The 15,101-nt window shown below is 41.7% G+C and overlaps 1 protein-coding gene across 3 annotated transcripts in view; it reads right to left on the reverse strand.

The window, feature by feature from the left end:
• The window catches only part of stag1a (STAG1 cohesin complex component a), a 246,933-nt gene that overhangs the window by 49,503 nt on the left and 182,329 nt on the right, over positions 1-15,101 (reverse strand). For all 3 annotated transcript variants that reach the window (XM_068042016.1, XM_068042017.1, XM_068042018.1), the window contains one exon: positions 8,316-8,467. In XM_068042016.1, the coding sequence (XP_067898117.1) occupies positions 8,316-8,467 (152 nt within the window). The remainder of the gene's footprint in view (positions 1-8,315; positions 8,468-15,101) is intronic.

The raw sequence follows: 15,101 nt of genomic DNA on the forward strand, positions 1-15,101 counted from the left end.
AGCCAAGTGGTCTTGGCAAAATCCAAACTGAGCATCGGCAAGCAAGTTAAAGGTGAGTAGGTGCCGCATGATAGCACTGTCGACGACACCTTCCATCACTTTGCTGATGACTGACAGTAGACTGATGGGAGCATAATTGGCCGAACTGGATTTGTCCTGGTTTTTGTGGACAGGATATATCTGGACAATTTTCCACATTGTTGGGTAGATGTAATAGAGCTACAGCACTGGCAAGTCTTCAGCACTACAACCGGGATATTGCCAGGCCCATGATGCTGGAGAACTCAGGAGGAAGCCAAGATGGATCCTCCACTCGGCACTTTTGGCTGAAGATGGTTGCAGTCTAATCTGGAGGATTAGAATAGAAGGGTATAGAAATTATGCTACAACTATACAAAGCCCTGGTTAGACCACACCTGGAGTACTATGAGCAGTTCTGGGCATCACACTTTAGGGAGGATGTACTGGCCTTTGAAGGAGTGCAGCATAGATTTACCTGAACTCTAAGGGTTAAATCTCATGGAAAAGTTACACAAACTAGGGTTGTATGCTTTGGAATTTAGAAGGTTCAGGGATGATTAGATCAAATTTTTCAAGATATTAAGGGGAACAGATAGGGTAGATAGAAAGAAACTATTTCTGCTGATTGACGAGGCTAGGATGAGAGCGCATAGTCTAAAAATTAGACAGAGACTTTCAGGAGTGAAATTAGGAAACACTATGCATAAAGGGTGGTAGAAGGTTGGAACTCTCTTTCACCAATGGCATATGATAATAGATCAATTGTTAACTTTAAATTCAAAATTGATAGATTTTTGTTAACCAAAGGTATTAAGGGATATGAGACAAAGGAAGGTATGTGGAATTCAGTCACAGATCAGTCATTATCTCACTGAGGGGCTAAATGGCTTACTCTTGTTCCAATGCAAATACTTCAGCCTCATCTTTTGCACTCGCGTTCTGGGCTCCATCATCATTAAGGATGGGGTTGTTCATGGAACCTCCCCTTCGATTAGTCGTTTAATTGTCCCCCATCATTCACAACTTGGATGTGGCAGGACTGCAGAGCTTTGACCTGATCTGTTGGTTGTGCGACACTTAGCTCTGCCTTACAGCAGCTGTTTACCAAGCATGTAGACCTATGTTGTGGCTTCACAGGTTGACAACTCATTTTTAGTCATGCCTGGTGCTGCTTCTGGCATGTTCTTCTACATTCAATGGGACTGAATTACTGGTTCAGCAGAATAGGCAAAGATTTATGCAACCATCAGCCAACCTTCTATAAATCACTGCCCTCCTCTCAGACACCAGTTCTTTAACCATCCTGCTTATTCTAGCAGCCATTTCATGATCTGTCTTGCCCTCAGATTGCTTCCTTAACAATACCTATTCTTCTTGAATCCCAGTTCTTCAACCCACTCGTTCACACATTGTTTCCTTTAATGTCCCATTTTCTCTTTTATGCTTCAAAATTGCTGAGAATGCTCCAAACTGCAATAAAATAGGATACAGTGGAAAGGCTTGCAAGTCAACAGAAGGAAAAGCAGAAGTGAAACATGGATCACTAAAACTATTGCCATTTTTTCCAAGAATAACTTGGATATAGATAAATGAAGTAGATAGAGAACGGATTCTAAATCATGGGAAGAAAAGGTAACCAAAATCTTGGTCAAAAAATGTGTCGAGAAAGCTTTTAAAGGAAGGGGAAGAAGTGGAGAGGTTGAGAGAGGGCTAGCCAGAGAGAAGGGTCAAGGTGGCTGACAGCTGTGCTATCAATGGTAAAGCAAAGAGAGGGCGAGATGCAGAAAAGGCTGTGTCTAGAAGGGTGCAAGAAGAGATATAAGAGGTTGCAGAGATAAAGTGGGAAAACCCCATGAGGGGTTTCAAGACAAAAACAAGGACGAAGATTTTAAATCAACTGCATTGAGGATTAGGAGGCTAAAGTAATTCAGCAAGAATGGGGATGATGAGCAAGTGAGTGTGGGGGATATGGGCAGCTGAGTTTTGAACAAGTTGCCATTTATAAAAGATGCAGGATGAGAAGCCAGCAGAAAGAATTTCGAAGAAATTGCATCTAAAGATGAAAAAAGCAGAGATAATGATTTCAGTGACAATAAATTAAAGTTGACGGTAGCAATACTGTAAAGGTGGAACTAAGTGGCCTTGGCGATGATTAGGTTGTGGGTTTGAATTTCAGTTCAGGGAATGGGTGCCAAGGTTTTCTAGGACTGGTTCAGCCTGAATGAGTTGCTGAATAGGGAGATGGAGTCAGTGACTGTGGACCACAGTTTACGGCAGGAACTGAAAGCCATGGCTTGTTTTCTGAATTTTGCATCATCATGATTTGATGTTGAACAGGTAGTCTGACAGCACACAGGTGATTGTGGAGTTCGGGAAAATGGTGGAAAAATTGAGCTGGCTATCATTAAGGTACTTATGGAAGGAGACTCCAGATCATGCCACAATGGGACAGCACATTGACAAGAAAGGGGAAGAAGGTACCTAATGTAGATCCTAGAGGAACTTGAGAGCTCACTGTACAGGGTTAAGAAGAACAATCAGTGTTGGAGATGCACCGCTGCATCTGGACCACACATCAACAATCGTACACAGCTACACAGCTGTATAACAGAGGTTTTATGATGAGAATGAAGTGTTAACCACAAAAAACAGCAGAGGTCAAGAAGGAATAACATACCACAATTTTGATTACAGAGGATATAATTTTGTTATTTGACCAGAGTTGATCTGTGGGCAAGGCGAAAGCTGAACTGGTAGGGTATTTTGAGAGAAATGAAGATTTAGATGTAAGGCAGTGATATGCCTGAGGCCCTTATTGAGGAAAGAAAGATTAAAGTTGGGAAGTAGTTGTATGGAACAGATGGATTGAGTATGTTCCATTTTTAGGAGAGGGTGATTGTGCTTTTGAAAGTGATGGGGGTTTTGAGATAGAGTGGGTGGAAGACAGGGATGGAGGGCAGAAGCAGGGGAAAGGAGGAAGGGGAGATTATAGCAGAGGTAGTTGTATGGATGGTCTCAATTTTTAACCCATGAGCTCCTTGCATTTGATACTGGAAATGAGGGTGGGGAAGGGGGTTTGAGGAGGCAGTTAAGTATGCAGTAAAGGGACTTCTGGCTGCTGTCCAGAATAGCCCTGGAGTAAGAAGAGGCTTTCGTTGAGCAAAGAGAAGTACTGCAATGTTTGACATGGTCAAGACAAATCTGCAAAAGAGACTATGCTAGTTATGTGCCAGATACACTATTTAGTGGGAACAACGGCTTCATAAAGAGAGAAGGAGCAGTTGAGTATGCCTACAGCTACAGAGATGCAATGGGTGAAAGACAAGAAAAGCAGTGATCAGGATAAAGTTTGTCAATGATCGAGAACTTGGGAGCACGAGAGAAGACGAAAATGAGGGGGCATGGGTGGGAGAGTGTATAGTGGTGAGGTTGAGAGAGAATAAGAGGACACATACATCAAAGAGTATTTTACGTGCAAGTTAATCACTGAGGATGAGTTACTGCTCTGTGCTAAGGCCAACAGAGGAGAGAAGGGAAAGGTTTCTTGGTTTCAAAAGCTAGCATGGGGCTTGGGAGGGCAGTATCCAATAAGAATTTTAAGCAAGAGGTGTGAAGGACAGAAGAGAGTGAGATTTTTGAATGAAGAGAAGGTACCTGAGGAATGTGGGACTTGGTGTAAGGGGCTACTCTACCATTGTGAAAATTTGAAAGGGCACGTGACAGAAGTTACAGCCTGGAGATGAGACTTTGGTGAGAGGGAAGGAGTCACTACTTTTAAACTGGATTTCCACAAAAACTAGCCTGTCGATACAGGCATTCACAACTATCAGATAGCAAGAACCTTATTTGTAAATGAACATTCTGGAGGGAACACAACGCAGGGATTCTGTACACCAGCTGGGCTAGGGGTGGGAAGAAATAGTTGGAAGGTAAGTGGGATTGTGGGTGGGGGAGATGATGGAAGAAATTGGATAAGTTATCAAAAAACAAGTATCTAGCACTCTATTATTTCATTATCATTTTTAAGTACCATAGTGCTGGATTGCTAAATAATGGCCACACTCATATACATGGCACAAGTAAAATACTGCAGATCCTGGCAATGACACAAAAACAGAAAAATACTGGTTCTGATGAAGGGCTGTAGACCAGAAATATTAATATCTGTGGAGAAAGGAAAAAAGTTGTGATCTGCTAAATGTTTTTACTTTCTATTCATGGCACAACTACTTGCTGACTAAAACTACAAACAGTTAAAAACTTTTAAGTTTTGTATCTCATCCAAGGAACTGTCAGTCCCTTGTTTCAAACTATACTATCGTGTCACTCCACCGTGGAATTATTGAAAAAGCCTTATTCGCTCCCTTTGTCATTTTGCTGACAAAGTGCCTCCAACAAAACAGCAGCCTGCATTCCTCTCCCAAGACAACTACTGACCCACACTACTGGATCAGCATGCTTTGCTGTAAAGAAAATGGAGGATATAGCTAGTCTAAATTTAATAATTATGTACAGAGAATACGGCGGCAAAATTGCGCAGGAAAAGATTTGGGGGCTAAATTCAACAGCCCCTGAAAACAGTCTGAGGGATCACGATTGCATGAATAATGTGCACCCATTGCAGGCAGCGTGCCAATTTCGTGCTGCCTGCTAATTTACACAATTACAACAAACAGCCAGAGCTAACCACTCTGTTGCATGGCTGCACACCACAGTCAGGGGCCCAAAATTGCGGAAGGCTAGCACCAGTTAAAGCTAGTCTTGACACCTTAAAGGGGAGGTGCACTACAGTTGGATCAGGTGCTGGAAGTCATTCTACAATTGACCTGGGAAAGACACGACAAGAGCACAACATGGGACAGAGCGCGCTTCAAGATTTTACAAGGAGGCCTTGGTCGAGGAGGTGCAAAGGAGAGATGTGCTTTATGTACAGGGGGCTAGGAGGCCCTCCAGGCAAACACTCAGAAGACAGTGACAGCAGATAGTTGTGGTACATATCAGGAGTCAAACCCGAGGTCCTGGATGCAGTGCCGCAAAAAGATCAACGACCTCACCAGTGGAATGCATCTTCAAATGCTATATGTCACCAGCTGCACCACTAGTCTCAAACAATGCTCACTTCACTGCACCACTAGCCTCAAACACTGCTCACTGCACCATTAGCCCCAAACACTGGTCACTGCATCACTGGCCTCAAACACTGCTCACTGCATCACTGGCCTCAAAAACTGCTCATTGCACCACTAGCCTCAAACACCGCTCATTGCACCACTAGCCTCAAACACCGCTCATTGCACCACTAGCCTCAAACACTGCTCAATGCACCACACGTCCGTCACACTTCTAACAACTGTTATGCAAGGTCACAAAACCTGAAACATTAACTTTGCTTCTCTCTCCACAGATGCTGCCTGACCTGCTGAGTATTTCCAGACCTTTCTGTTTTATATCAAAAATTTCTTTCAATCAGGACTCATAGCAACATTCAGGCTTCCACTCGCCCTCACACATTTTACACTGCTGCAAGCCTCATACCCACGTTTCATGGCTTGCACACAGTCTACCAGATATTCAACCATGACAGCCACATCACCCAAATGCACTTGCCTCTCAATGACACAGTACCCTCTCTCTCAGGGTGAGGTGGCACACAACCCAAGGCAGCAAGTGCTAACTGGTGTGGGACAGGCCTGATTCCATGTCCTCACCCCCATGGAGAAGACGGTGCTCGCTATCAGTGGAGTAGCCACTGCTGAGGCAGTGCTTGACCAGTGGTGGGGCTGAAATGATAGATGATGGTATCTTCATATCTAATGCTCCTTCTCACATCCCACAATCTCTTCTGATTTAGAAGCTGTAGATGGTGTAAGCATACACCTTATTTTTTTCCCTCACTCCTCTCAGCACAGCCCTACTATTGTGCCTTTCTCCTTTCAGATACCCACGAACTGCAACCTGGCCAGGCAGTGGTGGAAGAGCAACAGGTGGAAGAGCAAAAAGACAGTGATGATGAAGCAGCTCATCACTCGAACTCGCGCACTCAGCCACCAGCTCAGATACTGACATCGTATTTTAGAGGATAGCTTAGAGGTGGGATCTGACAATGGTCATGAGTGGCCTGCAGCCAGGGTAGGAGGCAAGGGTAGCACAGGTGCCAGCTCCCCTGAAGGCGAGGTTGCATATGAATTCTTCTACAGAGCACACAGATTACCTTCTCAAGAGCAATTAGGAATGAGCAACAAATGCTGGCCGAGCCAGCAATGCCCACATCCCGTGAAAGAATTTTTTAAAATTCTGAACAGACTACACCATGGGAAAGCCTGCAATCCTCACGAAGCTGTGCGCTCCCTCCAGCTACTACTCTCCGTCAAGAGAAAATGAAATGTAGTCAGCTCTCTTAGAATACAGTCTCAGTGACCTCCCTTACACAATGCTGGATGACAAACTCTGAGATGTTGCACATATCTCCAACTCAAGTCTGGAAGGAAACAGATGCATTAAAGTCCATGGCGACGGTCACCTTCACAGTCACTGGTAATGCCACCCTCTCCTTACTCTGAGGTTGCAGTTGTGGCTGCAGCAGGTGGCAGATTTCAGTGATGACGTGATATGTCACATGGCCTCCTACGGAGAGCCCTTCCTCCTTTTCCACTCCTCGCTATTCTAGTAGTTTTCACTGCTCTGCATACTCTCTGCCTATTTTCCCAGTAATGCAGTATTCCAAGGGGAATGCCTACTATTGTACCCATGTCTGGGAGCAACTGGTTTGTGCAGAAGCCTTGAAGTCAGGCCAAAATTGTTCAGCACCTGCCACACCAGTCCTCAGTCTTTAGCATCTTTAAAGAACTCTAGAATGCACCAAAGACTTGTACAATTATAGCAACGGGCAGGAGATATCAATCAGCAACTAACCTGAAAGTAGTTGATGATCCATTTAAATAGGGGAGATCTTTCCTGCTGCTGAACATGTGTTCAGCTGTGCGTGATTGACAGACGGCATTAGCTAGAGTGTTGTGCTACAAAACATCAACGCTTGCATCAAATCAGCATTATACTCTAACTGATGTCATGATTTGCCTGCTCTGTATATTTCTGGTGGACGCTCACTAATATGGTATCTGAATGTGCGTGCGGACACGGACGCCATTTTGGACCTCTCAGGCCACTCAGTGTAGCCCGTCCAAGTTTTGTGCCCATGGATACTGAAGCTTGCACTGCAGTGTACGACACCGAAGAGAGAGATGTCAAAGTGGTAACAGGAGGGGGAGGTTAACGTGGTATACCACAGAAGGGTCAGGGACAGAAGGATGGAAAGATGATGTTTTAGAGCGGTTATCTAAATCCTTTAAGCCAGAACCAGCTGTTTACTTTTCACAGTGTACCTTGGCAACATTTTTTGTTTTATTTCAGGCCTGTTGCATTTGCAGATTTTATTCTTCCATTTTCTTGCTTTGTTTGCATGGGCTTCTCCCATGTTTCTGTCACTCGAATGTATTTCTCATACTTTCCATCTGCACTGATGGCTGTTTTTGTCATTCAACAGTTTTCTATCAAGCAATTTGTAGGTCAATCAACCCACTAGCTTTCTTTCACAGACTGGAGTATTTCTTGATTCACTTCCTCTTTTACCCCTATAGCTGTCCAACCTCACTAATATTTTCTTATCTTTTAGCCTTCAGTTTAGATGAAGGGTGTATACTTGAAACTTGTCTTTTTTTCGTTACAGGGTCGACAAACTTGCAGTTTTCAGGATTTTCAGGCTTTTATTTAGGATTTCCAGCATCTAGAGCTTTTTCTACCTCCAGTATTATTGGTTAAGATTTATTTCATATTGTAATAAAAAGATTTCAATCACAGTGCCCATTTTAATATGGCAAAAATATAAGTGGTTTGGGAATAAAATATGACCAAAATGTAGCCACCAATTTCTGAAAGTCGTCAACTGGTATACTTTGATTGCATAAAGTGAAATATTTTTCAACTTTAGATGAATACTTGCTTATAGATCACTAACTTCTAGATCTGTACAAGTCTGTCTGCAGTTTTTCACATAGATCAATCATATTACAAAATAGCAGAAATCCTCATGCTTACATAGTAATAGTATATTGTACTTATGGATTAATCCTGCATCAATTAATTATGATTGCAGAATATTCTGTTACAAAAATCCTACACTTCCTCTTTCCACAATATGCCTATTTAAAGAGTTTTCAGGAATGTTTGCATTTGTTGCTACATATGCCCATATGTGAAACATTTGCAAAAGCAATAAAGCACACTGGAAGCCTTACCTCCTTTCTTTTTTGTAAAAGCAACTCCAATCTATCATTAGCTCGTTTGCCTATCATTTTGTTCCTCTCAGCTTCATACTGTCTTTGTGTGTTATCCTGATGTATACTTAAGTTTAAGGCCACATTCACCAATGCAGTCATCAGCTTCATAGCTGTAAGGAGACAAGTAAAAATGTTAACTGCATATGTTATGTGCAAATGGCCAAGCCCAGTCATATTTATATCTCACTGCAGTGTACAAAAATACAATTTTTCATGTAAGGCAAAGTTTAATAGAATAGTTTAAATATCACCTCTGAAACAAGCAGCTAAGTGAGTGGTTGCTGAGTATTTCGCTTTTCTTTTCCCTCTCTAAATTGGGGTATTGATTTAAACCAAGAGCCAGGAAATCAAATATTGCAATCAGGGTAAGTAAAACAGCAAGTAAATTACTAGCACAGAGCAGCTTCACCTGAGTGCACAGTGCAAGGGAACTTAACGAGAGTAGGAATTCGGAGAGCTGGAATAGGAAGTGCTGCTTGATATATAAAACGTAAACAAATAGGGTTAAATTTGGACTGTGGGCTAAGTTACAGTAAAGACCTAAAGCATATAACTAAATTTAGTAAAATTAAAGGTTATGATCCAGATTAAAAACAATAACTAGACGATTCAGTGATATTTCAAAACTTCAAAACCTAATTCATGAAAAAGAACACAGTAAAGATGGCAGGGCAGGTGATGTGTTGCAGCTATAGCATGTGGGAGCTGGTGGACATCAGTGTGATCCACAGCAACTACATCTGCAATAAGTGTCTGCAGGTCGATGAGTTGATGAGCTGGAGTCCGAGAGTTTGACACTGTGATGCATGCGTGAGGGAGAAAGTTACCTGGACACTTTGTTCCAGGAGGAAGTCACACCCCTTAGGTTAAATACTTCAGATCTGGTCCGTGGTCAGGGTCAGGAGGGTGCGATGACAAGTGAGGCAAGTACAGGGATCCAGAAGGTAGCAGCGAAGGAGCCTCAGCCATTGCACTTGTCCAACAAAAATGAGGTTCTTGCAACCTGTGTGGACGAGAGCAGGGACTGAAGGGAGAATGAGCAAACTGACCACAGCACAGTTGTACAGGGGGCCATTCAAGTTGGGGGAGTATAAAAAGGAATGTAGTAGTCATAGGGGACAGTATAGGTAGGGGGACAGGTATTGTTCTCTGCAGCTGAGAACATGAGTTCCAAAAGCTGTATTGTCTGCCAGGTGCCAGGGTTAAGGACATCTCCTTAGGGCTAGAGAAGTACTTGAAGTCAGAGGGGAAAGAACCAGCTGTCATGGTCCACAGAGGATCCAACGACATAGGTACGACTAAGAAAGAGGTTCAGCTGAGCGAGTACAAGTAGCTAGGAACTAAATTAAAAAGCAGAGCCACAAAGGTAATCATATCTGGATTACTACTGAGCCACCAGCAAATTGGCATTGGGTCAATAAGATCAGAGAGTTGAATGCATGGCTCAAAGATTGGTGTGGGAGAAATGGCATTTTATTCATGGGGCATTGGCACCAGTACTGGGGAAAGAGGGAGCTGTTCCACTGGAATGGGCTCCACTTGATCTGTGCTGGATCCAGTGTCCTGGCAATTTGAATAACTCGGGCTATAGATAGGGCTTTAAAATGAATAGTTGGGGGGGGAAGGGAGGTGTCATGGTCCTGTAGTTTTTTTTTCTCCAGGGAATATGTGGTGTGTCTTTAAGGTTGGCAAAGGATCAGTACTGCTTTAAGAACCAGCAAGCCTCAGGAGTTGGAGAAAGTACATTTTTGGTTGACATTGGATACAGCCATTTGGAGACAGCGATTCAAAGGGTGCATTCTCATTACCTTGGATACAGTTGGAATGAGCACCAAACGATACATTTGTTAGAATTCAATTTTGAACTGTTTTTTTAGTTGAAGACAGTGTGTTCTAAAAGAACACAGACAAACAGCTGGTGTCAGCACCTGAAAGAAGAGCTCTCGGCCATTTAAAATGAAGGAAGAGAATTTAGTCTGTTTAATTATTAACTCTCAAAACTGTAGAAAAGTCAAGCCAAAACAGAGATCTCTGATAATTTAAACTGAACAAAGGGAATGTGACAATCTTTTATCCTTCAAAAACTCTAAAGTCAGATTGATTCTATTGAAAGTGTTTGCAAGTTGTTAATTGTTGAAATCCATCACTGAAGAAGGAAAGCATCACTTATTGCTGGAATTAGACTCCAGACTGTCCTACTGTGGAAGAACCTTTTCTCCCCATCGGACAGCTGTGAGGACTTCAAGCAACTTTAGATTGTAAATTTAGAAGTACTCTAATTTTTTTCTATTTTTAATGTTGTTTATATCTTCATAGTGTTTAAGAATGTAGTTTTTCTAATTAAACAGTTAATTTATTGATTTAAGGACACCTGATATGGTTAGCCTCATTCGGGGGCTAATAGATAGTACAATGTGGCGGGGTCTTTCTTTAATTTGGAAAGTTTAAAATGATATTTTAGGTGATCTGTGGAGGGACGGGATTGAATTAACAGTGCATTTCTCCCACCACAATCAGAATCGTACATTTTGATTGGGAGGTTTTGACTGGAGCGGTCTGTCTTAACAGGGGTCATTCAGAAAGTTAAAGAGAAAGGACAAGGCTTAATTACAGGGTAGTGATATGGATAATGATAACCAGAATGTGATAGGCATGGAGCATACAAACATAAGAATCTACCAAAAGATAGGATCAGAGGAGGGAAAAATGGTAAAAAAGCAGAATTAAAGGCTCTTTATCTGAATGCACACAGCATTCATCACGAGACAGATGAAATGATGGCAAAAATGAATGGGTATGATCTGATAGCAATTACAGAGAGGTGGTTGCAAAGTGTCAAAGGCTGGGAATTGAATATACAGGGGTACTTGACATTTCGGAAGGGTCGGCAGAAAGGAAAAGGAGATGGGGTAGCTCTGTTAATAAAGGATGAGATCAGTGCAGTAATGAGAAATGATCTTGGCTCAGAAGATCAAGATGCAGAATCAGCTTGGGTGGAGATAAGAACTAGCAAAGGAAAGAAGTCACTGGTGTGAGTACTCTGCAGTTACCCGAACAGTAGCTACATTGTAGGACTGGGCATAAAGCAAGAAATGATGAGGCTTGTAAGAAAGGTACTGCAATAATTGTGACTTCAATTTTCATATAGATTGGACAAATCAAATTGGCAAAGGTAGCCTTGAGGATTAGTTCATAGACAGTTTTCTGGACAGTTTCTTAGAATCCATTGTGGAAGTAACCAGTGAACAGGTTATTTTAGGTTCGGTAATGTGTAATGAGACAAAATTAATTAATGATCTCATAGTAAAAGATCCTCTAGGGAAGACTGATCATAACATGATGAATTTCACATTCTGTTAGAGGGTGAGAAACTTGGGTCTGAAACTAGTGTCTTAAACTTTAAAAAAGGCAATTACAAAAGTATGAAGACAGAGTTGGCTAAAGTGGACAGGGAAAATAGATTAAAAGCTAAGATGGTAGATAAGCAGTGGCAGGCATTTAAGGGGATTGACAAAGTAGACGTAGAGAGGATTTAAGGAAGCATTTCATAATTCTCAAGAAACATTGATTCCATTCAGAAAGAAACACTGTGAGACGGATGACCCATTCACGTCTAACTGAAGTTAAGGATGGTATCAAATTGAAAAAAAAGGGTACAATGTTGCAAAGATCAACGGTAGACTAGCAAATTGGGAACATTTTAGAAACCAGTAAACACAAGAACTAGGAGCAGGAGTAAACAATTCAGCCCCTCGAGCCTGCTCCGTCATTCAATACGATCATGCCTGATCTCATCTCAGCTTTAACTCCACTTTCCTGCCCTTTCTCCATAACCTTTCAATCCATTACTAATTAAAAATCTGTCTATCTCCTCCTTAAATTTACTCACTGTCCCGGCATCCACCGCACTCTGGGGTAGTGAATTCCACAGACTCACAACCCTTTGAGAGAAGTAATTTCGCCCCATCTCTGCTTTAAATCTGCTACCCTTTATCCTAAAACTATGACCTCTCGTTCTAGATTGCCCCACCAGAGTAAACATCCTCTCTACGTCTACTTTGTCAATCCCCTTAATCATCTTATATACCTCAATTAGATCTCTCATTCTTCTAAACTCTAGAGAGTAAAGGCCTAAACTGCTCAATCTCTCTTCATAAGACAAACCCCTCATCTCTGGAATCAATCTTGTGAACCTCCTCTGAACTGCCTCCAATGCAACTCCATCCCTCCTCAAGTAAGGGGACCAAAACTGTACGCAATACTCCAGGTGCAGTCTTACTAATACCTTGTAAAGATGCAGCAACACTTCCCTACTTTTATACTCTATTCCTTTAGCAATAAATGTCAAAATTCCATTTGCCTTCCTTATTACCTGCTGCACCTGCATATTAGTTTTCTGCGATTCATGCACGAGGACACCCAGATCCCTCTGTACCAAAGCACCCTGAAGTTTCTCTCCATTCAGATAATAATTTGCCTTTCTATTCTTCTGACCAAAATGGCTAACCTCACACTTATCTATGTTAAACTCCATCTGCCAAATTTTGGCCCATTCACCTAACCTATCCATAGCCATTTCTAAATTTCTTATTGCTTTATTGCAACTTACTATCCCACCTATTTTAGTGTCATCTGCAAATTTGGCTATAGTACCTTCTATCCCTGTATTCAAGTTATTTATATAGATTGTAAATAGTTGGGGCCCAAGGACTGAACCCTATGGCACCCCACTAGTTACATCTTGCCAACCAGAAAAGAATCACTTATCCCATGTCTTCATACTTTTGTAATTGCCCTTTTCTGTTGGTTAGCCAATCCTCTATCCAAGCCAATAAATTGCCCCTAACCCCCTGCGATCTTACCTTGTGTATTAACCTTTTGTGTGGCACCTTATCAAATGCCTTCTGGAAGTCCAGATATACTACATCTACAGGATCCCCATTATCCACTTTACTTGCTACGTCTTCGAAGAACTCTAGCAAATTAGTCAAACACGATTTACCCTTCATAAAACCATGCTGACTCTGATGGATTGCGTTTTGACTTTCTAAATGTCCTGTTATTACTTCCTTAATGATGGATTCTAACAATTTCCCAACGACAGATGTTAAACTAACTGGTCTATAGTTTCCTACTTTCTGCCTCCCTCCTTTTTTGAATCAGGGCGTTATATTAGCATTTTCCCAATCCACTGGAACCTTTTCCGCATCCAGGGAATTGTGGAATATTATAACCAATGGATGCACTATCTCTGCTGCCACTTCCTTTAAGACCCTAGGATGTAGGACATCAGGCCCTGGTGACCTGTCTGCCTTCAAACCCAATAGTTTGTTCCGTACTTTTTCCCGAGTGGTGATGATTGTAAAGGATGACTTAAAAAAAGGGAGAAAATACACTATGAGAGCAAACTAGCAAGAAATATAAAAACAGACAGTAAGAACTTCTACAAGTATATAAAAAGGAAGAGGGTAGCTAAAGTAGACATTGGTCCTTGCAGGATGAGACTGGAGAATTAATAATAGCAAACGATGAAATGGCAGACTTTGAACAAATATTTTGTATCTGTCTTCATGTAGAAGACACTAAAAACAACCCAAAAAAATGATAAAATTAAAGGGCGAAAGTAAAGGAGGAACTTAAAACAATTATCACGAGAGAAAAAGTACTGGGTAAACTAATGGGACTAAAGGCTGATAAATCCTCTGGACTTGCTGGCCTGCATCCTAGGGTCTTAAAAGTGGCTACAGAAATAGTAAATACATTGGTTGTAACCTCCCAAAATTCCCTAGATGCTGGAAGGGTCCCAGTGGATTGGAAAACGGCAAATTTAATGCCCCTATTCAAAAAAGGAAGGAGACAGAAACCAGGAAACTATAGGCTAGTTAGCCTAGCATGTCATTGGAAAATGCTGGAATCCATCATTAAACAAGTAGTCATAGGACATTTAGAAAACCATAATACAATCAAGCAGAGTCAACGGAGTTTTTATGAAAGGGAAATAGTGTTTGACAAATTTATTAGAGCTCTTTGAGGATGGAACAAGCAGGGTGTAAAAAGGGGAACCAGTAGATGCAGTGTATTTGGATTTCTAAAAGGCATTCGATAAAGTGCCACATAAAAGGTTACGACACAAGAAAAGAGCCCATGGTGTTGGGGGTAGTATATTAGCATGGATAAAGGATTGCCTAACAGAAAACAGAGTTGGGATAAATGGGTCATTTCTAGTTGGTAAACTGTAACTAGTGGGCTGCCACAGGGATCAGTGTTGGGCCTCAACTATTTATAATTTATGTCAATGGCTTGGATGAAAGGATCGACTGTATTGTAACCAAACGTGCTGACGATATAAAGATAGGTGGAAAAGCAAGTTGTGAAGAGGACACAAAGGGATATAGATAGGTGAACTGAATGGGCAAAAATTTGGCAGATGGAGTAAAATGTGGCAAAATGTGAGGTTATCCATTTTGGTAGGAAGAATAGAAAAGCAAAATATTATTTAAATGGAGAGACACTGCAGAATGCCTCAGTAAAGGGATCTGGGTATCCTCGTAAATTAAATGCAAAAGGTTAGCATGCAGGTACAGCAAGTAATTAGGAAGGCAAATGGAATGTTGACCTTTATTGCAAGGGGGATGAAGTCTAAAAGTAGGGAAGTCTTGCTCCAACTGTAGAGAGCACTGGTGAGATCACACCTAGAGTACTGCGTACAGATTTAGTCTCCTTATTTAAGGAGGAATACACTTG

This window comes from Heterodontus francisci, chromosome 11, assembly GCF_036365525.1.
Source record: "Heterodontus francisci isolate sHetFra1 chromosome 11, sHetFra1.hap1, whole genome shotgun sequence".
NCBI classification, from domain to species: domain Eukaryota; kingdom Metazoa; phylum Chordata; class Chondrichthyes; order Heterodontiformes; family Heterodontidae; genus Heterodontus; species Heterodontus francisci.